General features: G+C 42.7%; 1 protein-coding gene across 1 annotated transcript in view; it reads left to right on the forward strand.

Moving 5' to 3' along the window:
- TERB1 (telomere repeat binding bouquet formation protein 1) overlaps window positions 1–25,796 on the forward strand; it is a 58,733-nt gene extending 32,937 nt beyond the window's left edge. Inside the window, exons 11-20 of the mRNA XM_075073667.1 lie at window positions 3,615–3,778; window positions 5,635–5,999; window positions 11,620–11,681; window positions 13,820–13,912; window positions 15,561–15,731; window positions 16,275–16,364; window positions 21,445–21,561; window positions 22,028–22,140; window positions 23,680–23,895; window positions 25,575–25,796. Coding sequence (XP_074929768.1) covers window positions 3,615–3,778; window positions 5,635–5,999; window positions 11,620–11,681; window positions 13,820–13,912; window positions 15,561–15,731; window positions 16,275–16,364; window positions 21,445–21,561; window positions 22,028–22,140; window positions 23,680–23,895; window positions 25,575–25,601 — 1,418 coding nt within the window. The 3' untranslated portion in view covers window positions 25,602–25,796. The remainder of the gene's footprint in view (window positions 1–3,614; window positions 3,779–5,634; window positions 6,000–11,619; window positions 11,682–13,819; window positions 13,913–15,560; window positions 15,732–16,274; window positions 16,365–21,444; window positions 21,562–22,027; window positions 22,141–23,679; window positions 23,896–25,574) is intronic.
- Window positions 25,797–27,673: the final 1,877 nt, after the last annotated feature.

Genomic DNA, 27,673 nt, shown 5'->3' on the forward strand with positions numbered 1-27,673 from the left:
GGGTACCATTATACCTTCCCTGGATCCTGGAGACTCTCAACATGAAGGATGGGTATTTCCACATAGCAATCCATCCGGCACACAGATGCTTCCTCTGCTTTGTGGTCAACCGCAAACACTACCAGTTCACTATCCTTCTGGTCGGCCTTTCTATGGTTCACCAAATGTTTGGCAGTCATGGTAGCCTCCCTTTGTTGGAGATGGATACAGGTATACCCATATCTCGATGACTGACTCATCTGAGGTCGCACCAAAGAACAGATGCAATCCCATGTTCAAATGGTCACGGACATGTTTTCTTGATTAGGTCTTCTCATCAATGTGGTGAAGTCGACTCTAGAACCAACCCAGAGAATAGAATTCATCGGGGGGGATCCTAGATTCTGTGCATGCCCGAGCCCTCCTGCCAGACGCTTATTTCCACGTTCTGACGGACCTCATCCGGAGCCTTCAGAGCTTCCCACCCCGACACCAAGAACGTGCCTGAGTCTCCTGGGTCATATGGCTTCCTGCACATACGTGACCAGACATGCCAGACTTTGGCTCTGACCGCTTCAGGCCTGGCTGGCATCTGTCTACTGCCCAGGTCAAGACATCCGGAACCTGTTCTGGAAGGGGTCCTGGCCTCTCTCCAGTGGTGGCTAGACCCAAGGGTGGTATGTGAAGGAGTCCCCTTCCACACCCCTCAACCCTCCTTGTACCTTGTCACGGACACGTCAGCCCTGGGATGGGGCGCTCACCTCGGGGACATCCAGATGCAAGGCCTTTGGGCCCTGTCCGATCTTTCTCCATATCAATGTACAGGAGCTGAGGTGATGCATGTTGCTTGCCAAGCCTTTCAGGAGTGACTGAATGGTCGTTGTATGGCGGTCCTCAGACAACACCACGGCCATATTCTACATCAACAAACAAGGTGGGGCTTGTTTTTCCCTCCTCTGTCAAGAGGCTATTCAACTCTGGGAGTTCTGCATAGCCCATTCCATTCACCTGGTGGCGTCGTTTCTCCCAGGGGTCCAAAACACTTTGGTGGACCACCTCAGCAGGTCCTTGCAATCCTACAAGTGGTCGCTTCACCCCGATGTCATCCACTCCATCTTCCTAAAGCGGGGGTTTCCCCAGATCAACCTTTTTGCCTCACACAGCAACTGGAAGTGCTGGGCTTTTTGCTCCTTTCAGGGCTGCTCCCCAGGCTCTCTCACAGACGCCTTCCTACTTCTGTGGACAAGCAGGTTGTTGTACACCTTCCTGCATTTCCCCTTGTACACAAGGTCCTGATCAAGGCACGCAGGGACAGATCACGACTGATTCTGGTCACCCCCGGGTGGCCCATGCAGCATTGGTACACCACACTGTTAGAGATCTTGGTGGACACCCTGATTCCACTGCCTCTCTTTCTGGACCTGATAATGCAAGATCACAGCCACTTCTGTCACCCTGACCTGCGGTCCCTCCATGCTGCATGGCTGAGCCACTCTGAACTACTTTGTTCTTGTTTGGTGCAGCAGATCCTATTGGACAGCAGGAAACCTTCCACTCGGGCTATGTATATGGCTAAATGGAAGCGACTCTCATGCTGGTGCTCTCTCCACGACACGCTTCCCCTCCAAGCATCCCTGCCTCTCATTCTGGACTATCTCCTGGACCTGAAATAGCAGGGCTTGGTGATATCATCCATCAGAGTTCATCTGGTGGCCATTTCAGCTTTCCACCTGGGAGTTAATGGCTGATCTGTCTTCACCAACCCCATGGTTGATAGATTCCTCAAGGACCTTGACCACCTATATCCACAGGTACGACAACCTGTACCCACATGGGACCTCAGCTTGGTCCTCTCCAGACTTATGTGACCCCCATTTGAAGCTTTGGCCACATGTTCCCTTTTGTATCTCTCTTGGAAAACAGCTTTCCTCATTGCTATCACTTCGGTTAGGGGTGTCTCTGAGCTCAAAACTCTTAAATCAGAACCACCTTACATGATCTTCCATAAGGATAAGGTGCAGCTACAACCTCACCCTGCCTTTCTTCTCAAGGTGGTATCAACTTTTAATATCAACCAGGACATCTTCCCTCCAGTTTTCTTCCCAAAACCTCAAGCCAATAGTCAGAAATGGCTTCACTCCCTCGATGTTCGTAGGGCTCTTGCCTTCTACGTTGAATGTATGAAACCGTTCCAGGAAATGATGCAGCTCTTCGTTGCAGTAGCAGACCAGATGAAGGGTCTTCTGGTCTCCTCCCAGCGGATCTCTTCTTGGATCACATCACGTATTCATGCTTGCTATGATTTGGCCAGAATCCCAACCCCCCCAGCTCACTGCGCACTCCACAAGGGCTCAAGCCTCGTCGGCAGCCTTCCTGGCCCAGGTGCCTATCCAGGAGAGCTGCAACTTGGTCTTTAGTGCATACGTTTCTCACACTATGCCATCGTTAGACAGGCCAGAGACAATTCAGCATTTGGTAGGGTGATTCTACAATCCATGGTACTTCACTCCAACGCCACCGCCTAGGTAAGGCTTGGGAGTCACCTAATTGGAATCAATATGAGCAAGCACTCAGAGAAGAAAAGACAGTTACAGACCTTTGTAACTGTTCTTCGAGATGTGGTGCTCATATCCATTCCAAAAGCTGCCCTCCTTCCCCTCTGTTGGAGTAGCCGGCAAGAAGGAACTGAGGAGGCGCTGGGTTGGCTGGGGTATATATCCAGCGCCATGAAGGTGCCACTCCAGGGGGCTACACGGCTGACCCACTGGGTGTTGCTAGGGTAAATGTTCTCCAATGGCCGTGCACGCAGCGCGCACACACCTAATTGGAATGGATATGAGCAACACATCTTAAAGAACAGTTACAAAGGTGAGTAATAGTCTTATCTATGTGCAACTCTATGCCTTTATTTGTGCACACAATTATTGTGATGGTGTGTGCAATTTGGGTAATAACTTAACTGCATAACTATCTATCCAGGCTACTGCTGTACCACATATTCATATATGGGTGCATAGTTGCAAGCAGATTTTTGCTTGTAGGACTTGGGACACTTACAAACAAACAAACAAACAAAAACCTTGGCTTATAGTGTGTTTCCTACTGAATTTCCATTTTTTGGTGGACAGTGATAAAATATTACAATCAAACCTTAACATATGGCTTGATCTTGATAAGTACTGGAAAGCTACAGCTCTCATTGAAATTCAGATCAGATCCATGGTAAAGTCGTTTTTCAAGGAACAACTTCTACAGAAGCAAGGTTTACTGTAACTGCAACTCAGTATGGCCCCAATTCAGCAAAGTACAGAAGCACATGCCTACTTTTAAAAACGTGAGCAATTCCAGTGTCTTCAGAGAGTCTAGTTACATGTTTAAATATCCTGATGGACTGGGACCAATAGCCATAACTGCAGTTTGCATTTTGAAATACATTGAAGCTTTATGGAACTTTCATTCTACTTCGTTATCCCCAAATTTAACTATAAAAAGGCTGTAATATATATTGAAACTGAATAGTGGACTTAAGATTTTTATTTTTTAATGTTTAAGCTATTAAAAATATAAAAATGAAACATTTTTCAATATACTATTCAGTGTAGAAAGACCACATTTTTATTTTCTGCTTTACAAAGCTGAGAAATTGTCTCTGAAAATAAATGAAAATTCGTTAAATCTGAATGATGCAGAACAGTTGAAAATGGATCTACAGATTAAAGAGAGGAATCTAGAGGACTACTGGAAGAAAGTAAAAGAAATTTTACACAGAATAGAACTTCTTGAAAAAGAGCATGATGAGGTAGGCACGTTTATTCAAAATATGGTAAACCTAAGCAAATCTCTCAAAAGAAAGCTTTCTCAAGCGTTTAGGGAGAAATAGGAGGAAATACATTAGATAATCTCAGTGAACTATAAAGGTAGGAAAGAATTAGTTTCTCTGATGTCCAGGTCCTACAACTCTTCCTTTTGGTATTACTGTATGTTATAATAAGATAGAGATGAGGGGAGGCACTCAGAGAAGGGAATGAATACATGGTTGAGATCCTAGTTTTACTGCATTGCGAGAAACTGTACAAAATATATTATATTGTAGAAAATCTAGTTCTGTAGTACTTAGTATGCAGTTAATCCAGGTTGAACAATGTGGCAGAAAAAGAATACCCACATTTTTTTAAGTGTCTGTAATGGGTTGTGCTCACCACCTTGGCGGCTCCTGTTGGTCACTCCAGGAATTAGCTCTGTCCTAGCCATGGATCGCCCTCTGTGGGTGGTGTCCCACCCCTTGCCTGCTTGGCTGTGCTGTCTGGGACCCACGTTGCTCCCTGGCTTGCGGCATCCTCTTCTGGACACAGCCCTCCGGCTGTGCCCCTGCTCTATTCTCCTGCGGCGGGGTATCAGCAGTTCTCAGCCTGCACCTGCTTTCGTGCAGTCCTCAGGGACAAGGCACAGTCCATCGGCCATGCTCCTCTATGGTAAGATGTGCTGTAAGCGGGGAGGGGAGGACCCAGGCCCGCCTGCTACTCTGGGTCCCAATCAAGGGACCCCCTAGCAGCAGTCTCCCACAGCCCTCCTTCAGTCCCCTCTTCTCCCTGTGAACCCTGGGCCCATGCACCTTCTTGGTCCTTTTTGTGAGGGGTTGCCACCTGGTAGGTGACAGGCCAGAGCTCTCTCACTGCTCCCCCAGGCCTGCCCAGCACTGCTCTAGCCTAGGTGACCTGTCTGCAGGGAGCAGTCCTTCTCCCTTGCTTGTCAGGAAGAGACTGCTGTTTCTTATATTTCAAGGATATATGCAGCAACTTTCAATCTGTGGAAACAGTACACAGTCATCAAAAGCAGTATCCAGCTAAAAAGGCTATATACTTTCTGTAACATAAGGGAACAAATCAGATTAAAAAAAAAAAAAGTCTTGTAATCAACCCTGTGATAGAAATGGAGATAAAGAACCCAAATTATGCCAAGTGACAAAGCTAGAAAATAGTTGTGTGAAATGGCCTAGAATCATGTAAGAAAAGCTGTAGGCATATTGGTCTGAGCGTAACTGAAAAAGATGCTGAAATATTCAGATAGAGCTCATTAATGTATACAGATTATTCAGTGTTATATAGTACTGTATTTATCTTGTTCAGCATGCAGTTCAGTCTTTCCTTGATGGTTTTCTGTGTCTGCCATTACTATCTGGTCCCTTTAGGTAGTCAGTAGCCAAGTGCTCAGTGACTTAATTTACATGAGTCTCAGGCTTCTAGAACTGCTCTGTAGTATGACCAGGGGCGGCTCCAAGCACCAGTGCGCCAAAAGCGTGCCTGGGGTGGCAAGCCGCAGGGGGCACTCTGCCGGTCGCCGTTAGGGCTGCAGGTAGGGTGCCTTTGGCGGCTTGCCTGCGGACCCTCCGTGCTTGGGGCGGCAAAATGTCTAGAGCCGCCCCTGAGTATGACCCAATTTATTATTTTCAGATCCAAGTTCTCACTAGGTTACAGTTCCTTTAAATTCTTTCTCATAGCTTTGCTGAATTTCTTGTAAACAATGTCTAACTAGAGCCAGGCAGTTGTGCAGCTTCATAGTTAACAGGGTCTACCTCAAATTGCCCAGGACTTCTCACCCTACAAGAGGATTTGTTAATGCTTTGTACGATCATTAATTGGTATTTTTGCAATATAGGAAACAGTAAGAAGACAAATATTTGTTGATATACCTCAGGAAGCAGTTATGCAAACGACATCAAAATACCATAAAATGAATGCCAGTGACAAAAAAGTAAACACTGAAAGAACACATACAAAAATGCAGTGTTCACAGCTAAATTGTAAGTCTGATGATTTGGTTGGTACTACATCTGCAAATAATCAGTCATCGAAAAATGGAATATTAAAGACCGTGAATCTAGTAGATGCTTCTACCAGAGAGAGTGAGCAAAATGTTACTCTGCATTCAGCTGATAAACCACACGCAGGTAGTGTACAAAAAAGTCATACTACAAATGAACGAACTGCTTGTGAGAAGAAACAGTCGATTCCTCAAGCAAGGTATAGTATTTGATGTCTCAATGCAAAGTAAAAATGTAAAGTTGCTGTTCACTTAATGAAAATTTCCAAATCAATGTAATTTTATTTAACTTTTTTTTCTAACTAGCTCTTTATTGTGAGAGAAAACAGACAACTTTTTGGTCACCACAGCTTTTCTTAGGTGTAGATATAGTATCTTTGACATCTTAGATCAAAGAAAATAGAATCTCAATGCAGTAAAGAAAAAGGAAAAGCATTTTGTCTTTGTACTCTAGATGAAGTGGTTGCAGCTATCTCAAATGCATTTATAGGTACTATTTTAAAAATTTGATATAAGATTAAATATTTAAACTATAAAATCCATAATATTCCCCCCCCTCCAGTTTTCTCTCACATTTCTTTTCATAGAATCAGAGAAGATTAAGGTTGGAAGAGACCTTAGGAGGTCATCTAGTCCAACCCCCTGCTTCAAAGCAGGACCAACTCCAACTAAATCATCCCAGCCAGGGCTTTGTCAAGCCAGGCCTTAAAAACCTCTAAGGATGGAGATCCCACCACAGGTAACCCATTCCAGTGCTTCACCACCTTCCTAGTGAAATAGTTTTTCCTAATACCCAACCTAGACCTCCCCCACTGCAACTTTAGACCATTGCTCCTTGTTCTGTCATCTGCCACCACTGAGAACAGCCTAGCTCCATCCTCTTTGGAACCCCCCTTCAGAGAGTTGAGGATGCTATCAAATTCCCCCTCACTCTTCTCTTCTGCAAACTAAATAAGCTCAGTTTCCTCAGCCTCTCCTCATAAATCATGTGTCCCAGCCACCTAACATTTTTGTTGCTTTCCGCTGGACTCTTGAATTTGTCCACATCCTTTCTGTAGTGCGGGCCCAAAACTGGATGCAATACTCTAGATGTGGCCTCACCAGTGATGAATAGAGGAGAATAATTATTTCTCTCAATCTGCTGGCAGTGCTCCTACTAATGCGGCCCAATATGCCATTAGCCTTCTTGACAGCAAGGGCACACTGTTGACTTGTATCCAGCTTCTCTTCCACTGTAATCCCCAGGTTCTTTTCTGCAGAACTGCCCCAGCTTGTAGCAGTGCATGGGATTCTTCCTTCCTAAGTGCAGGACTCTGCACTTGTCTTTGCTGAACCTCATCAGATTTCTTTTAGCCCAATCCTCCAGTTTGTCTAGGTCACTCTGGACCCTATCCCTACCTTCCAGCATATCTCTCCCCCTCAACTTAGTGTCATCCGCAAACTTGCTAATGGTGCAATCCATCCCATTATCCAGATCATTAATGAAGATGTTGAACAGGACTGCCCCGAGGACAGACCCCTAGGGCACTGGCTGCCAACTAGACATCAAGCCGTTGATCACTACCCGTTGAGCCAGACAATTTAACTAGCTTTCTGTGCACCTTATAGTCCATTCACCCAATCCATACTTTTTTAACTTGCTGGCAAGAATACTGTGGGAAACTGTATCAAAAGCTTTGCTAACATCAAGATGTATCATGTCCACCACTTTCCCCATATCCACAGTGCCAGTTATCTCGTCATAGAAGGCAACCAGGTTGGTCAGGCATGACTTGCCCTTGGTGAATCCATGTTGACTGTTCCTGATCACCACCTTCTCCTCCAGGTGCTTCAAAATGGATTTCTTGAGGACCTGCTCCATGATTTTTCCAGGGACTGAGGTGAGGCTGACCAGTCTGTAGTTCCCCAGATTCTCCCTCTTCTCTTTTTTAAAGATGGGCACTATATTTGCCTTTTTCCAATCATCCAGGGACCTCCCCCCAATCAAGTTTTCAAAGATAATGGCCAATGGCTCTGCAGTCACATCAGCCAACTCTCTCAGCACCCTCGGATGCATTAGATCCGTCCCCATGGACTTGTGCATGTCCAGCTTTTCTAAATAGTCCTTAACCTGTTCTTTCACCACTGAGGGCTGTTCACCTCCTCCCTATACTGTGCTGTCCAGTGCAGCAGTCTAGGATCTGACCTTGTCTGGGACCGATTCTACTGGCCATGGATAAAGACTGATGTGTAGCAGCATTTTAAGACCCGTGCCTGGTGTATACAACTGAAGACTGTACCCACGAGAGCTCCTCCACTGTTTCATCTTCATAGTGAAGGCCTTATGGATTTGGTCTGTATAGATTTTCTCACAATTGAATCTGATAGCAGAAATACTTTGTAATATGCTAGTGGTAACTGATCATTTCACAAGGTATGCACAGGGCTTTCCTACTAAAGATCAAAAAGCTTCTACTGTTGCTAAAACTCTTTGGGAGAAGTACTTTGTGCATTATGGGTTGCCCAAGCAGATGCACTACATCAAGGATGGGACTTTGAGAGTCAATTAATTCAGGAACTTCTGACTATGCTAGGTATAAAAAAATCTAGAACAACACCTTATCAACCACAGGGAGACCCACGGCCTGAACGATTTAATCGGACCCTGCTTAATATGTTGGGAACCTTGAATACCAAACAGAAATCTAGATGGAGCCAGCATGTTAGCCGTCTTGAGCATGCTTACAACTGTACTCAAAATGAGACCATTGGGTATTCTCCGTATTTTCTAATGTTTGGACATGAAACACGATTTCCAATAGACCTCTGTTTTGGGGTCTCAGTGGATGGGTCTTCCCACCAGTCTTACCTCCAGTATGTGGCTAATTTTAAAAAAGACTTGTGTGCTGCTTATCAGCTTGTCCAGGCAGCATCTGATAAGGTGAACTGGGGCAATAAAGACTGTTATGACCAGAAGGTGCAATATGGTGATCTGCAACCTGGTGATCATGTTTATGATAAAAAATCTTGGGCTCCCTGGAAAACATAAACTTGCAAACTGTTGGGATTAGCAGGCCTACGTTGTGGAGAATCAGATGCTCAGGCTACCTGTATATCACCTAAAGCCTGAAAAGAATGGCAGCCCATTAAAGACTTTACATCGAAACCAACACATCTGGGGTAACACATCAGAATGGATGACCCATCCCCGATATTGAGCCTACCTCTCTACCCAGATCATCGAACCAAAGGACAGCTCTGATGTCTGAAAGTTCCTCCCCCAACTCTATAGGCGGTACTAATCCTGTGCCCGGCCCTGCTACCATGATAGACATAATTGGTCCCCCATCAGAGACTGATTCTGAAGAGGTTTATCCTGAATATATATCTATGTATCATGAATCCTCAGATACGTCTCCTGGGTCTGTTGTGCTGTCACTTGAGCCAGTTCAACCTGAAAGTGCAACTAGCACACCCCCTTTAAACCCTGAAGCTCTTCCATTCTTTCCTATGGGAGAAATTCATAGGGAGGGTGTAGATATATGCAATAATCCCCCTGTGTCTTCAAGTGTAGGGAACCAGGTTGCTACAGATATTGCTCCTTCTACAATGGGTAATTCTGTGGTGGACGCCAAAACTGATGGAGCTTTATTAACACCACCTATAGGGGAGGAAGAAGAGATGGCACAGTCCTTAAGGAGGTCCCAGCAAGAAGACAGGCCCCCTCAGTGGTTAGCATATGATGTGGTTGAAGACAGCAGTGAGATGTCCATCCTCACAGTACATTATGGGGTGGTTGTGCTGAAAGATTTGAAAACACCTGTGGAGTCCAAACCAGAATACGTGTTCTCTAAGGACGAACTCAAGTGTTTTTCACGTTGGTGCTCACCTCAGGCTAGATGCCTAAATTGTGCCTATTCTAGTGGACCTACTTTACCCTCCATTGAATGTTACCTCAGCTAGCAATAGGAATTAAGAATGTATGTATTATATTGTAAATTAATCTGTTTTTCTTCTTTATTCTGGTTCCTTAATGGGGACATTAAAGATTTTTCTGATTGGGGGAGAATGTAGCCAGCCTTTACTAGAGGGGCCTCTGAACTTTATTGGGAGTGTTCCAGTTGGGAAGATCCTGTGTGATGCAATCTAGCCTTAGAGACTACAACTCCTATGATGCTTGGAGAAAGGGTGAGAGACTTGCTCTTGCAGGGAGAGCATGATGGTGGAGTCCATTTTGGGGAGAGGAGTGTGACTGCTGATGTGGAGCTCTGTTCATACCAGGAGCTGCTCTTAGGAAGCCAGAAGCTGCTGCTGGGAGTCTGCAGGGCTTTGACTGAGCAGGAAGCCTCAGAGGCCGTTGGTGGCTTCACTGGAGCCAGAGACTGTTGTTGTGCCTAGAGCTGACTCAGGTGGGCCTGCAGTGAAGGACTGTGAGTAACCCTCACTCTGGTTTGGGAAAGTACTTGCAAGGGAAGGGGCACAGCAGAGAGATGGAGTCTGAAGAAAGACAGAGCGATCCTCCCACCGAACCAGGACCCAGAGGTGCTGACATTCGGTGGGACCAGCTCCAATTATCAGAGGGGTTGTGCAGCTTGTTGCCTTGGCTGGACTGATACACAGAACCAACAGAGCGCTGTCTCCAGCTGCAGACCTTCAAGCACATCCACGAAAGTGTTTACAACTCTGAAATCCAGAGGAGTGTACACTCCAGGGTGGTGTAAATGGTGGCAGTGCAAATGCTAGTTAAATAGATTTCATTTATTACTGATTATTATATTTCTTAATTGATTTTATTCAACTGCTCCCTGTGGATTTAAATTAGTAATGACATTTAATCTTAGACTGTTATACCCTGATTTTTTTAAGTTGTTAAGTAAAGATGTGTTAACTCTAATTTAAGTATATTGGATGTATATTATTTATAATTGGTATTTCTGAGTTATGCCTATGCCATGGATTATATTATTTATTATTTAGAATAGCTTCATTCCTGGAGGTTCCCAAGGTACACCATTGAGTGTGTACCAGGGCCAGCCAGGTGGAGGCACCGCCAATTTTAAATTCCTTTAGGAGTAAAGGGACTGCAGCAGAGAGGTGAATAGTGGATTCCTACCTATCCAATATCACCACTGGGATACTCAGAATCTTCTTTAATGTCAACAGAATCAGGCACACAGGTGAGTGTTGCCTGCTCCTGAGTAACCCAGGTAGGAAAGGGGCATTATATATGTAAGACACAGGAGGTAATTGTCTCGCTCTACTTAGCATTGGTGAGGGCCCAGCTGGTGTATTTTGTCCAATTCTGGATGCTACACTTTAGGAAAGATGTGGAGAAATTGGAGAGAGTCCACAGGAGAGTAACAGAAAATGATAAAATGTTTAGAAAACCTGACCTAGAGGGAAAGGTTAAAAAAAAATTGGCATGTTTAGCCTTGAGGAAAAGAAGACCAAGGGGGGGGACCTGATGACAGTCTTCAGATTTGTTAAGAGTTGTTATGAAGAGGAGTGTTATCAGTTGTTCTCTGTGTACACTGAAAATAGGAAAAAAAGTAATGGGCTTAATCTCCTGCAAGGGAGATTTAGTTTATATATTAGGAGAAATTTTCTAACCTAAGGATAGTTAAGCACTGGAATTAGGTTCCAAGGGAGGTTGTGGAATCACTGGAGGTATTAAGAACAGGTTAGACAGACACATGTCAGGGATGGTTTAGCTATACTTGGTCCTGTCTCAGTGCATGGACTAGATGACCTCTCAAGGTCCCTGCAAGCTGTATATTTCTATTATTTTAAATGTTATGAGATTTGGTTTTAACTTTATTAATATGTTTTTGATCTTTCCAGTGAACACTTGTTTAAACAGCCATCACTGACTGTTCAAAATCTGAAACAGGCACAAGTAACAGGTACAAATAACTGAAATATATTCTTTTTTTCCAGATAGTGTTGTATGTTATGGATTGTCATTGGAAATAAAATATGGTCCATATCGCTTACCTGTAAAGCTATATTTTATCATACAATGTGTATCATACTGTATGTGCACCCCCATTCCATTATGTACAGTGTTATAAAATTGTAAATATTTGCATAGATTTGGAATTTTATATTAAATAACTATTAAAATGAGAATCTGTTTATTTTGTTTAGATTTTATCTTCTAAAATGTTTTACTTTAGTATTTTTTTTGTACAGTAAGTCCTCACTTAAAGTTGTCCCAGTTAACGTTGTTTCATTGTTATGTTGCTGATCAATTAGGGAACATGCTCGTTTAAAGTTGTCCAATGCTCCCTTATAATATCGTTTGGCAGCCGCCTGCTTTGTCCACTGCTTGCAGGAAGAGCAGACCGTTGCAGCTAGCTGGTGGGGGCTTGGAACCAGGGTGGATAGCAGCACCCCCATTAGCTCCCCGCTCCCCTAAGTTCCCTGTGCTGCAGCCGCCCAGCAGGCTGTCAATTGCCGGGCAGGTCAGCCATCCCTCCCCCCACTGCCATGTACTCCTCCTGCCCTCTGCCTTGGAGCTGCTCCCAGAGACTCCTGCTTGCTGTGCTGGGAGGGGCGGGGGAGCTAATGTCAGGGTGTTCCCCTCCTCCCAGCTCCTGTTCCCTGCTTACTCCTTCTCCATATAGAGCAGGGAGGGGACACAGATGGAGCGAGCCAGAGAGAGCCAGGGGCAGTAGCTGCTGTCTCAACTTCCTGATCCACTTAAAAAGACAATGCACTTAAGAGTGGGTTAGCTTACTTAAAGGGCAGTGTGCATCTCTCTCTCTCCCTCCCACATACAAGGTGTGTGTCTGTCTCTGTCTGCTCTGCTGTCTCCCCTCCCTGGTGTTTATACTGCCTCGTGTAAGAGGCTACATTAACAATGTGTTAACCCTTGAGGGCTCAGCCCAGTCCTAGTTCATCATTTAGCAGCAAGGCATTCCATGGGAAATATCCCACCCTCTTCCATCCTTTAACTTCACCACCTCAGCCAAGCTTCACAATCATCATTGCTGTGTACAGTATTAAATTGTTTGTTTAAAACGTGTACTGTGTGTATATCTATATAATATATAGTTTTTTGTCTGGTGAAAAAAATTTCCCTGGAACCTAACCCCCTCCATTTATATTAATTCTTATGGGTAAATTGGATTCACTTAACATCGTTTTGCTTAAAGTCGCATTTTTCAGGAACATAACTATAACGTTAAGCAAGGAGTTACTGTAAAATAATTTCTAATATTACACAGGATAAGTGTAGATAAATGTTTTCTACTACGTTTGAAAAAAATTTTGGATTGAGCAATGAAAGCCATCAATAGTACAAGAATTTGTTTTGACCTCTGCTCTAAATAGTGGACAGACAAAAGAAACAATCTTGTGAACTGGCATTTAAGCATGTGTATTGTTCCATTTTGATTTCAGTGGGACTATTCATGCATTAAATTAAGCACGTGTAAATGTTTGTAGGATGGGGCTTAAGGGATTAGTTTTGATCTCTGCTTCATTATAGCCAGTGTATTTTTCATACTTCGATTCTGATCCATCTAATCTTTATTCTTGAATAACCTATTGACAAATTAGAGGAGTAAGAATTTCTCATCTGAATAAGTGTTTGCCTGATTGGTACCTTAGAAAGGGCCAAATTGTGCTCTGTTACATCACTGTAAATCAAGAGTAAGGACTATTACACGTGTAAGGTTTTGCAGGATCAGACTCTAGATTTGAAATAAATACAATGAACCTGATGTCCAACTTCATCATATCTATTTGCACCAGGTAAAACCGGTATGATCAAATGAACAAATCAGGCCCATTGCATAAAATGAAGGCACTATAAGTACTGAATTCCCTGGAGTTAATCTGGATTTACACTAAAGTAACTGAAATTCCTATTTTACCTATAGTATTTTTTTATTCTTTGCTGTTTTGTAAATTAAACATCTATATGTCTTCTAGAAATGTAAAATAAAATTGGACTTATGTATACTGTGGAGAAGTTACCACCAGAAAGACAGTTTGCTTTTTCCATCCTAGTGAAATACACTTTTTTCAAATTTAGAAACAGTTACATTTTGTTCAGACTCAACAAACAAGGAAATAAGTATTCCAATTACTTCTGCATCTCCTAAAATGACAGATTTAAGGTGCTCAGGTAAATGATATTTATCTTAGACTTTTTATTATATCATAAAAATATTTTTATGCCCCATCAGAAATACATTAAATTACTTGCGTCAAATCAGATGTAATATCATCTACAATACTAATAAATACGTTGCCTTTAGCCTATTTTTCTCCCCAGTAATAAAGTATAATTGTCCCCATCTGCCACTGGGCAGATTCACCAGCCACACGCTCAAGTTTAGATCCAAATCCTTTTCCCAAACAGAAGATTTGGATATTTTCCTGCTTTATGTAAGCAGAAAGGGGAGAGAATATATTCTTTCTCTGCTAAATAGGTCTCCTGACTCTCACTATTATTAAAAACTTATGCTAATATCCAACCTGTTATCTAATCCTGTACGCACATTTGTGGCTAAATTGTAACATTAAGTCACAGCCATTTAATGGGAACACTGAAAAACTGCAATGCTCCAGAGGGTACAGTGGCTGTGCCACTATTAAAGCAGTTGTAGTATGCAGTGCCTTTCACTTCTCACACAGGTGTTAGAAGCATGCTGTCATCCCTCTCTGGCCACTATATATAGCTTGGTATTAACAGTGTCTCTGGCCCTGGGCACAAGGACTTGTACTTGGCCCCTGTGCCTGGGCAGTGCATAATGGAGGCTGGGAAACCTAAGCCTCCCCAAACCTCACACCACCGGGGGTTGGGGGGAGTGAAGGATTTGGGCCCCTGGAAAAATCTCATCCTCCCACAGCCCCAGTGGTGCGGGCACAGCTTTTCTGGTCTTGGGGACACAGGGGGCGGAGGGAAGAGCGAGGAGGGGTAGAACATTGCGGGAAGAGGCAGAGTGGGGGCAGAACAGGGGCATGGCCACAGGGGAAGGGGTGGAATGGGGGAGGGGCTCTGGGTTCAGAGCTCTAGCCAGGGCCAAGAGCTCTGCCATGGTCCCAGCTGAGGCTGAGAGCTCTCAGCTGAATCCCCCCATGGCCCCAACTGAGCTCTCAGCCCCACCCCTTCCCTGGCCAGAGCCATGGGGGGAAGGGCAGAGCTCTCAGTCCCCTAACTCCCCAGCTAGTACCACAGGGGACTGAGAGCAGTAAGCAGGGGCAGGGCCTTGGCTGGAAGGGGTGGGGCCTTGGCCAGAAGAGGAAAGCTTCACCCCACCACCCATGCCCAATGTGAGTGTGCAAAGGGAACAGAGGCTCCTTGCGTTCTGTCCTGTACCTTCCTTGCACTTCTACACAGGGTCTATACATAATCTGGCCCTTTGTGGATATAATTTATTTTCCATGGACTTAATAAAAACAAGTGTATGTTTTTGGAGAGCTACTACAAATTGTTAAACAAGCATTTTCAAAAATATAAATTTTAGGGCCAGTCTTCCTTGACGTGTACATGGAAATCTAAGAACAAATTGAACCCTTCTTGGGCAAAACAACAAATCTGCTGAGTTTAGTAGTGGCTCATAGAAATGCATGCTGGGGCTTCAGAACAAGGGTTTGCTGGCTGCATCAAGGTTGAACTTTGCAGAACATAAAAGAAGGAAATTGAAATATTTGGAAAGACTGTGGCATAAGCTCTACAAACCACTTTGAAGACATTTTTAACAAATAGATTTCCTAAATCTACATTTTATATATGCTATTTCTACAACATAGTTTTTTTTTTTTTCCAGGATGTATAACAGTAGGACTGCCTTTCAATAGCAGAAATTTTAGCAAGATCTTGCATACTTGTCCACATCAGTGTGATCGTCACAAAGTCATTCTGGAAGCTGAAGAGAGATATAAAAGGGGACTAAGAAAATCGGTTATCTGTAATAACAGTAGTTCTGAGGCTTTTAAGAGTAATTATGAGGATTTTTTATAATAGATAAGGGTATAATTTAAAAGGTATTTGCAATTAGTAATATGTTTTGACTAATTCTGATCTAGTAATCTTACATTGGTGTAACTCCACTAACTTAATTGGAGTTAGTCATAATTTATACCGGTGTATACTTGAGATCATAATTTAACCCCGGTCCCTGGGAGTAGAAACTACAGTGTACAACTCTCTTATGTGTTCCTTGGTAATTGGCTGTATATCTTCATTATGAACTTGGATGAGGCTGTCTGTCCTCTTAGCCAGAATTAGTAAGTCCCTGCATTCTACCATTAGGAAAGAGTGAATGAGTGCATGACAGCACAACAAGCCCTTTCTCATATCAGTATCACTTCCTGAAGGATGTGAGAGGTTCAGAACTCTTGATCAAGATGGTGGGTGAGGGAAATTGCATCCTCAAATATATGTAGCTTTCTACTGAAAAGAGAGACTGGATTTTTAGAATGAAAGATTTTAGCTGCTACCATTTATGATGATGATAAAACGTTTGTCCTGTGCTTTCCAGAAATACTGTTGACCCCAGCTAAGAAAGGAAGACTGAATACAGAGTCGTCAACCTTCAAGAGCAGAAAAAATCTTGAGGAAAACTTCCAAAGTAAGGGCCCAGTCCTGCAACTGAAGCTCATGCAAAAACTTCTTATTGTATGAGTATGGGTACACAAGGGGCATTTCTACATAAGCCTCCCAGCCCAGATCCAGACATGTTGTATCAGGGCTTGTGTTAATATGCTAAAAACAGCCACGCAAATGTTGTTGCTTTTATGTTCTGGCTCGGGCTGGAACTCTGGTTCTGAAGCCCTCCCACCTTAAGAGCCTGAGCAACAATGTAAAAGCAATGTCTACCCAGTTATTTTTAGCATGTTAGTATGAGTGCCACTAACACAAGTCTGTGGATCCTGGCTTGGAGGCTTGTTTCCAGATGCTGTGTAGACATACCTGTGCAAGACTTCATTGTGAGATCTTTTGTGTGGGGAATTATGTCCTTCTCTGGGTACTCTACAATATTAAGCATAACTATGTCACTCCAATAATAAATAATAAGATGGTATCTCATTTCGGTATAGCAGAAAATAGAGAAATAGGCATTTTTGCTTTTATTAGCAGGAGATAGTGGATGGATTTGCAGCAATGGGGTTCTCGAATTGTGGTGGAAGTAGAACAATAGAGGGCATGCATCTCCCTATTTTGGAACTAGACCACTTTGCTGCAGAGCACACAGACAGAAAGGGCTACTTTTCTATAGTTATGCAATTGTTAGCAGATCACCAGGGATGCTTCACTGACATCTGTGTTGGCTGGTCAGGGAAGGTGCATGATGCATGGATTTTAAGAACACAGAAAATATGCTGTAGAGTGCCTAGTAGTTCTGAAAGCATCCACTTGTTACTGTATAGTGTGACACAACTCATAGGATCAGTGATAGTAATGATCAGAAATGTACAGCAAACATCACAAAATCAATAGGTGCATTGACTATTATATTCATAGATATACATCAAGCACCACACAATTCCTAACAGGCCCCAAAACATCTGGGTGAGGCTGAGCACAGAAAGCTGCAAGCAAGGCCTTTCTTTCCTGAGTGGGAGATTACTATTGGCAATGTTGAAATGCCTGTAGTGATCCTGGGGGACCCAGCATACCCCTTGGTTCCTGACTCATGAAGCCGTACACCAGCCACCTTGACAGCACCAATGAAGGATTCATCTACCTGTAGGTGAAGCTAAATGTGCTTTAGTAGGTTGAAGGGACACTGGTATTGTTTACTCATAAGATCGGATCTCAGTGAAAAAAACATCCCAATAGTTATACCTGACAGCTGTGTCCTGCATAATATCTGTGAAGCAAAGGGGGTGGATTCTTAGGGTCAACATAAATAACACAGTGTCTACACTCGCACTGCATCAACGTCAGTACATTTGCCCAGTTTCAATGCCACTTGGGGAGGTAGTGTTACTGCATCACTGTTTCTGAGCACTTTCATTAGTGGGAGACAAATTTAAGTGCAGACACATGCACAACTGTGTCAACATAAGGCAGCGTGAATCACTCTAAAGGTAATGTAGACGAAGCTATTGACTTCAGTGGATTTGCTCCTGATTTCCACTGATGTGAGAGAAGAATCATGCCAGTTTTGTTGAAATGCACATTGACAGGTTACAACAAGATCAGAATATTCTTGCAGACTTTGTCTATACATATTCACAATTGTGAATTAAGTAAGGAATTTACTAGTAAGTACAAAGTCAGAATGTTTACAGTATTTTAAAGCACTTTCCCTGGAGCAAAAGCATTGTATCGTAAATATTAAATGCAAAAAAAGGGAATTTAGTGACCTCAAGAAATGAAAAGCTTGATAGCCTAGGAGGCTGAAGTCTTCTACCCATTCACAGAACAGGTATAGTGTAGGACAGCAGCAGTTGCCCCTGAAACTGCCTCCCAATCATTTGCATAAACCTGACATGTACCAACAACTTTCAGAAGGGAGTTAAATATTCATGGCTCATTCATTCTTTAGCCTCTTTCCCTTTATTGGTTACTGGTGCCATTTGTGATAAGAGCAATCTTGGTGTGATGTATACACTAGGGCTGTCAAGTGATTAAAAAATTAATCATGCAATTAATCACACTGTTAATAATAGAATACCATTTATTTAAATTTTTTTGATGTTTTCTACTTTTCAAATTGATTTCAATTACAACACAGAATACAGAGTTGTCACGGAGTCCCCAGGCGATGCTCTGGAACTGCTCCCCACCAAGCCAGTCAGGACTTTGGGGAGCCTCCTCTCCCTTGGAGAAGACTTATTCAGGCCAAGACGCTCACATGTCTTCACCTCCTGGGTCTCTCCTTGGAACATTCAGCATCCTCTGCCCCTCTGTGCGCTTCCCACAGCGAGCCCGCCCCAGTGGGGTTCTGGGGAAGCCACAGGGTCCTGCACCCCCACTTTGCAGTCAGACGTGACTCTCAGCCAGCCAGTGACACAGAGGTTTATTCGATGACAGGAACAGGGTCTAAAACAGAGCTTGTGGGTACAGCGAACCAGACCCCTCCGCCAGGTCCATTCTGGGGGGCAGTGAGCCAGACCCCCCACGTTCCTCATCCCCAGCCAGCTCTAGACTAACAACCCCCTCCAGCCCCTCCTCCTCTGCTCAGCCCCTTTCCTGGGCCAGATCACCTGATTCCTTTGTCTCCAACACCTTCAGTTGGCACCTTTGCAGAGGAGGGGCCCAGGCCATCAGTTGCTAGGAGACAGAGTGCCAGGCATTTAGGTGCACTGGCCCTTAGCTCTGCAGCAATCACACACCCTTATTCCACCACCTAGATATTAAGAACTGCATACGGGACACTGAGGTACCAGCGCAGTATTCAGAGCAAACATTAAGACATTCCCAGTTCGTCACAAAAGTGTACAGTGCTCACTTTATATTTATTTTTATTACAAATATTTGCACTGTAAAAAACCAAAAGAAATAGTATTTTTCGCCTAATAAAAGTTCAGTCGTGCAATCTCTTTATCATGAAAGTTGAACTTACAAATGTAGAATTATGTACAAAAAACCTCTGTGTTGAAAAATAAAACAATGTAAAATGTTAGCGTCTGCAAGTCTACTCCATCCTACTTCTTGTTCAGCCAATCTGTCAGACAAACAAGTTTGTTTACATTTGCAGGAGATAATGCTGCCCACTTCTTGTTTACAAGGTCACCTGAAAGTGAGAATAGGCATTCTCATGGCACTATTGTAGTCGGCATAGCAAGATGTTTACGTGCCAGATGTGCTAAAGATTCATATGTCCCTTCATGCTTCAATCACCATTCCAGGGACATGCGTCCATGCTGATGACACATTCTGCTCAATAACAATCCAAAGCAGTGTGGACCGACACACATTCATTTTCATTATCTGAGTCAGATGCCACCAGCAGAAGGTTGATTTTCTTTTTTGGTAGTTCGGGTTCTGTAGTTTTTGCATCAGAGTGTTGCTCTTCTAAGATTTCTGAAAGCATGCTTCACACCTCATCCCTCTCAGATTTTGGAAGGCACTTCAGATTCTTAAACCTTGGATCAAGTGCTGTAGCTATCTTTAGAAATCTCACATTGGTACCTTCTTTGCGTTTTGTCAAATCTGCAGAGAAAGTGTTCTTAAAATGAGCAACGTGCTGGGTCATAATCCGAGACTGCTATAACATGAAACATATGGAAGAATGCAGGTAAAACAGAGCAGAAGACATACAATTCTCCCTGTAGGCGTGCAGTCACAAATTTAATTAACACATTATTATTTTTAACGAGCATCATCAGCATGGAAGCATGTCCTCTGAAAAGGTGGCCGAAGCACGAAGGAACATACTAATGTCTAGCATATCTGGCACATAAATACCTTGCAATGCCGGCTACAAAAATGCCATGCAAATGCCTGTTCTCACTTTCTGGTGACATTGTAAATAAGAGTGCAGCATTATCTCCTGTAAATGTAAACAAACTTGTTTGTCTTCACGATTGGCTAAACAAGAAGTAGGACTGAGTGGAATTGTAGGCTCTGAAGTTTTACATTGTTTCATTTTTGAGTGCAGTTATTTAACAAAAAACCCTACATTTGTAAGTTGCACTTTCATGCCAAAGAGATTGCACTACAATACTTATATGAGGTGAATTGAAAAATACTATTTCTTTTCCTTATCATTTTTACAATGCAAATATTTGTAATAAAAAATAATATACACTCTGTATTCTATGTTGTAATTGAAATCTATATATATGAAAATGTTGAAAAACATCCAAAATATTTGAAATTTATTAATGGGTATTCTTATTGTTCAACAGTGTGATTAAAACTGTGATTAATCAGTTTTTTTTTGTTTATCACATGAGTTAACTGCAATTAATTGACAGCCCTAATCTGCACTAAGAATTGGATTGAAACTCCCAGCCCATATCTCAGCCTCTACATTTAGTTCACAATCTCTCTGTAATAAATTTCAGTCTAATGGGTGTGGATCAGTGTGTCAGTTTACCCCATAAAATATGAGAACTCTTATTTCTACTTTTAAGATAATTCATGAGGGATTCTCACTTAAAATGAAGTGATTGTGGTATCTTAGACATAGCACCAACCATATCCATACAGTGCTAGTGACTGACACTGTTTTGTATTATTAATGACCATAGTTTAAAAATAGCCCAAAGTTATGTTCCAAAATCCATATTTAGGCTCTTAAATAAGTGCCCTGATTTTCAAATTTACTGAGCATGCAGCAGTATCACTGAAATCAATTAGTGCTCAATGCTTTTGAAAATCAGGCCACTTACTTAAGAACCTAACTTTAGGCTCTTACTTTTGAAAATCTTGGATTTATATTAGTGTCCAAATTAACAAATTGCTGATACCAAGTTACTAGTTAATTGGTTCATTTATTCTCCACACTCCAAAATTGGTTATCATTTTTTCCCAGAGGGACTGTGGCCTGCCAGCATAACCTTTTCCAAATTACTGATTCTTTTTAAGTCATCAACCCCTTTAGATTGATATGACATGGCATCTGGAACGCAAAGGTTTCCTGCCTGGCACATTCTTCTAGTCCAGCACAGCTAAATTAGTAATATAGCTGGGAAGAGGGTCTTCCCTTGAATTTTGTTTCCTAAATCATTACCTTGTTTGTTGTGTTTTAAAAGGTATTCGTTTGACTCCTATGAAGAAAACCCAAAGTAGTATTTCAAATATAGATGACAACTTCAACAAAAATATTAATTTCCAAGAAAAATATAACTTAATACCTACATACACAAAAAGTGAGTATTACCATAAAATTAATCACAGAATTCAGGAAGTTGTAAAATCAATTTTATTCTCTCTCTGGTTGAGGGCATTGCAACTGACTGTGCTTCACAAATCTATGCACATCATTGGAGATCAAGGTATGAGAATTTAAAATGATATATACTATTATCTTTCAACTTTAATAAATACAGATGTGACTTGTGAGCATGATCTTCTGTCATCTGTTGGTTAGTTATTTCTGCTGCACCTAAGATATAACTCCTTGCATATTTCATGCATCAGTGACATTGATGTAGCCCTAATGCTTGAGAAAAGATACTTTTATATTATTTGAGTATTAGAATTTATAAAATAAGTAACATTCACACTTCAACTTTTGTTAGAAGAACTGCTGCTTCAGATTACCCCATTCAGTTCTATCTTAGATTTCAGTTAGTTTCAATTAACAAACAGATGGCCTTGTTCATAACTCCACAGCTCTCCAAACAAACCAAGACACACACTTGAGGAAACAAACAGTCAAAGAGAGACACTACACAGAATATAAAGGCTTGAATGAGAAAAATAAATATTCATTTGATGAAGATGAGGTAAGTTGTGAGACCAGATAAAACCCTTACATATTTGCATAAAAATCCAAATAACGTCAATACCTGTGTAGTTTTTTAAAATATGTTTATTGTTATTAGTGTAGTCACTTGTAACAGGAACCCAGCACCAGGATGAATGACTCAGTTGAACCCTAGTGTAAACAGGTACATCTCCATTGATTATCAGTGCAGTTACACCCACTTATACTAGGGATGTATTTAGTACTACTTTTTTTTCAGCCCTTCACTCTCCTTTAACCACCCCTGGGTCTCCCCTTCAGCCCAATACCTTGTCCCTGTGGCCACAGAGTGGAGGGCTGGGGCTGACAGGTGGTTGAGTCAGGACAGGGCAGCTGGGGCTTGGGTGTTCCCCAGTGAGGGGGCACGTTAGGCAGGTCAATGTGGTCAGAGCAGGGAGGATGGGTCAGGGCTCTTCAGAAATTGTCTCCCTGCCATAGTTTCCACCACTGCCTCTAGTTTCATTAATAGGCAGTAAATCACAGAGCTTAAGGAGGTAACGTCTCTGAGAGACACTGCACATGCATTGGCTATTCTGCTGTCAAGGCAGCAGTTCAGGAGGGCTATGAGCCTCACCAAACATGAGACCAGGTTCAGATTCTCACTTCCATCTCCCCTTTATTGGAAAAATGATAATATTGGGCTAATTTAGCAATTTCTGTACAATCTGTGAAGGAAGCTGTCCTCCACACCTTAGCCATTAGGGGTGTGTTGGCCTTTTATCTGGACAGGACCAAACCCTAAGGACCACACACAGAATTTTGGCTCTTTTGCTGCCAGAGTTAAAGGGATATCTGTTTCCACCTCGTATCCTCTCTTGTTACAAGGCTGCTAGTCACCCTGTTCCTAGGGTTATAGCACATACCACCAGATCTCAGTCTACTTCCATTTCCATGTTGAAGAATGTGCCCATTACAGAAATATGCAAAGCTGCCACTGAGGCTTTGATTTACACCTTCTCAAAACACTATGCCTTACTGCATGCCTCCAGGACAGATGCTATGTTTGTACTGCAGTTCTACAGACAATCTCAGAGCAGGTTCTGAAGCTTCCACCTTCTTCAGGGAGTACTGCTTAGGAATCAGCTGAAGTGGAGCACCCATAGGGACATAACTTGAAGGAGAGATTGCTATCCTATACAGTAACTGGAATCCTTTGAGTAATGTCCCTGTGGATGTTCCACTATCCGTCCTCTTTTTCCTTTGCATCAGAGTCTTATCTTGAAGGGACTTTGTGGTAGAGAAAGAACTGAGGGTGGTTCACCCAACACTGCCCTATATATCCTTGGTATGGGGCACAAAAATAGTTAGGGTGTATGTGCAGACCAGGTGCAGCTACCAAATCTCTGCTCAAAAGTGCATGAGGCACAGTTATTGTACAGGATAAGTAACCTCTCCTTCTGTTATTCTGTAGGCCTTTATAATATAAGAACTAACATTTAATAATTATGTTAAATGGTATTTCCACTTCAATGCTATATACTTTTACATAATTTTTAAATGTCAAAATAAATACTTACAGAGCACTGAAAGTCTTTCATTGGACACACATGCAAGAGCTTTAAAAAAGAGTAAACGAAGAATCCGGAAAGATTTTACAACAGAAGAAGTAAACTATCTTTTGAGTGGTGTAAGGAAAATGGGCTATCACTGGAATTCAATTTTGTGGTCCTACCCATTTCAGAAAGGACGGACAAACGTTGATCTTGCTAAAAAATACCACAAGTTACAGACACATGTAAGGGAAACTTAATTTTCTAATAGTATCTTTATGCTAAAGTTAAAAACTGATTTGAATTGTAACCTCTAATTGCATTTTCAGTTTTGATGTGAAATGACAAAAGTGTGAGATTTTGTGCTATGCCTTTGAGGCACATCACAGAAGTTGCAGCCCAAGGAGCAAAAGGGCTAAAGTGACTGTAAGCCACCTTTTGTGCCGTCCCAGTTCAGACTGCTCCCTCTTGTAACTGAGGGCTTGGCTACACTTGCGAGTTAGGGAGCATCAAAGCAGCCCCAGGGACCCCAGCTCACTACCCGTCCACACTGGCAAGACACGTAGAGCGCTCTGACTCCAGGCCTAGAGTTCTCCTGGTACTCCACCTTGGTGAGAAGATTAACACTTGGTGCGCATTGGGTGAAACGCCCAGGCGTCAGTGTGAACGAGGTGTTGCATTACTGCGCTCTGATCAGCCTCCGGAAATGTTCCATAATTCCAAGTCAAGTGGCCACTCTTGTCATTGTTTTGGAATCACGGCAGGCATGCCGATATGTCCTTTGAAAGCTCCATTTTTGACAGCTGGCATGCTTATCTGCTCCAAGACAAAGCAACCATTACTGTGGAATGCTGTATGTGACAGAGAGAGGTGGAGAGGAGAGGGGAGTCTGTTGCTGTCTGAACTTACAAGACAGCATGCTGACATGCTCTCAGTCCCACCAAAACCCACTCTCTCTCCCACCCCATACACACAACACATTCCCTGTCACACTCCACCCCACCCCCCTCATTTGAAAAGCATGTTGCAGCCACTTGCATGCTGGGATAGCTACCACAATGCACTGCTCTGTGTCCGTTGCAAGAGCTGCTAATGTGGCCATGCTAGTGCTCTTGCAGCTGTCAGTGTGGACAGATTGCAGCGCTTTCCCTACTGTGCTCTGTGAAGGCTGGTTTAATTCAAAGCGCTCTACATCTGCAAGTGTAGCCATGCTGTAAGACAGCCCTAGTAGGCTGCCTTAGCTGGAGCAGCCTGTTGCTCACTGTGACTGTCTTCTTCAAGCCCTGTGCTAGGAGAGAACTACATCTAGGATTTTTGGAACTCCTTAGTGTCATTCCAGCCCCATTACTCAGAATACAAGGGCCAGGATGAGTGATAATCTCACCCAAAATCCCTAGGATAGTCCAACATATTGACTAGGGACTGGAAGCCAAGAATCCTTGAGTTCTAATTTCTCTCTGACAATGACTTGTGGCCTGGGGCAAGTTTCTCTATGTGTATATCAGTTTTCTCTATCTGTAAAATGAAGATGATTTTTATTTACCCCTTACGCAAGGGTATGAAGGATTATAAATGATTAGCTAATACACCTCTACCCCAATATAACATGACCTTATATAACACGAATTCAGATATAACGTGGTAAAGCAGTGCTCCAGGGTGGCAGGGCTGCATGCTCCGGCGGATCAAAGCAAGTTCGATATAACGCAGTTTCACCTATAATGCGGTAAGATTTTTTGGCTCCCGAGGACAGCATTATATCAGGGTAGAGGTGTATTTTAACCATGTTTTGAACAACTATCAGGTATTCTTCCTCTTAACCCTGTTATATAATGTGTACTAGATCTTGTATCACAATTTAGTGTTTGAAAATACCAGTTTGTCTAGACGTTTACTTTTTTTTTTTTTTTTTTTAATTTTACAGACAAATGAAAATAAGGAAGATCTGTAACATCTTTCTAAAGTATTTTTATATTCTGCTAAAGAATTTGGAAGTTTAAAGGACAGAATTATAATGTAAATGAGTTAGGTATTGTTAATATGCACTCTACATATTTCACTCATGTTTTATTGTAATTTGTATAGGGCTAAGCTCTGATGTAGACTTAAGTGAAACGTATTTTGATAGGTATTTTCAGAATGCTAATGTACATTCATTAAATAAAATGTATACCAGGAAAATTAAAATGCTTTAACTGTACTACAGAGGCACACGCAAAAAAAACCAAGGAAAGTTGGCGCCTATGTCACAAACTATCCTGCTGTGAGTATATATAGAACTAATATTGAAAGCTACTAAAGTTGAAGGAGCCCAATTATAATGTACATCTATACCAGAATGAATAGGAAAGCAGGATGTAGCCATTTTTATTTTTAGAACATTACTTATATGCAGTCCCTTATAAACCTCAGTTATGGACCCTGTCTTTACGAGCTTACTATCAAACTAATTCTGTTTTGGACGTTCATTGAATTTCCATTTTTTTTGTTAGTTGCCATTCTTCTTTTACTCTGTAGAGCAGTGGGTACTTTAAGCTAGTGTTCTTGTATTCCCTTTAGACACGGTAGTAATAGTGTTGGGAATGCCAGGAGAAGCCCTGATCAGAAAGCCCCAGCCCTGGGAGGTTGGACTGATGTCTCACTCTCAACTCCCAGAAATAAGCAAACCAGAGAGCCAAGCTCTCTTAGATTTCCTGCAAATGTGGAGCATAATACAGTGGTTGAAAGACCCTTGCAGGACAGAAGGGCTGGGGCTAGTTTTTATTTCTGTTAATTTAGTTTTCGTTCCTTTGTCACCTTGGAAATTGGGACTAGAGGCCTAACCCTAGAGCAGATCCCAGACAACAATGCAATCCCCCTGAGAAGGTGGGCTGATATAGGAAGCAGTCCACAGAAGCAGCAAGAGATCTGATGAGACGAACAACCTCTTGTTACAGGCTCCCTGAGTTTGGAAGCCAGGGTGGAGGGAGGGACGGGGTTCCTGTACAGCCTTACCAACGGAGGCTAGCATGAAGACCCTGATAAAAGGATCTGAGCTGTTGACCTGATGTACAGTGATGGCAGTACTCTTGAGTTGAACTCTCGTTTTCCCTGAAAGGGGTGAGACTAAATACGACCTGGCTGGAGTGCTGAGTCACAAAACCAGGTGGGCTAGCAGCAGACTTGAATGGCCAGCAGCAGACCTGAATGGCCGTGTTATAGGGCTACATAAAGAGAGAGCTCTATAACACGGCACCAAGCCATAAGGTGATGCATCAGCTGGTGAGTCAGTTTGGGTATATCTGCACTGCAATTAGACACCTGCAGCTGACTTGGGCTAAGAGATTGTTTAATTACAATGTAGATGTTCAGGCTCAGGCTGCAGCCTGAGCTCAGACCCTATCACCCCACAGAGACTTGAACCCAGGCACCTGCCCAAGCCTGAATGTCTAAACCTCCATTAAAAAGCCTTTTAGCATAAGCCATAGTCAACTGGTATAGGCCAGTTGTGGGTGTCTAATTCAGTGTAGACATACCCTCAGTAACTAATACTAATTATTTAATCATCTGAACAAGAAAGAAGAATGAATAGGATCCACATTTATCTAGCTGTCTAAAAAAGGATGAGGTTTTTAATACCAAGATGAGACGTGGGTTGAAGTGTATCTTGTATTTCATTCACTCTGTCATAAAATCTGATGATAGAGCTAGAACCGCACATGAATAAAGCCATTGTATACTGTGACGATGCGGTTCTGGCGGGACCTAACTGAGAGTGCCAATTCAGGACCAATTGCTCAAACAGGGCAGTCACAGCCCTAGGCAAAGGCAAACCAAACCAGCCAGACAAAAATGACTTCGGTTTCACCCCACTGGCTAACCACAAGTCACACAGGCAATTTCCTTAGACACTCCAGTCTCTCAGTATCACCACCAGTGCCACCCATCCTGGGGTGAATGGTTATGAAAACCAACACCTCAGTAAAAGAAAAAGGTTCTCTCAATCCCAAAGGACCAAGCCCCAGACCCAGGTCAATATACACA

Source organism: Chelonoidis abingdonii, chromosome 19, assembly GCF_003597395.2.
Source record: "Chelonoidis abingdonii isolate Lonesome George chromosome 19, CheloAbing_2.0, whole genome shotgun sequence".
NCBI classification, from domain to species: Eukaryota; Metazoa; Chordata; order Testudines; family Testudinidae; genus Chelonoidis; species Chelonoidis abingdonii.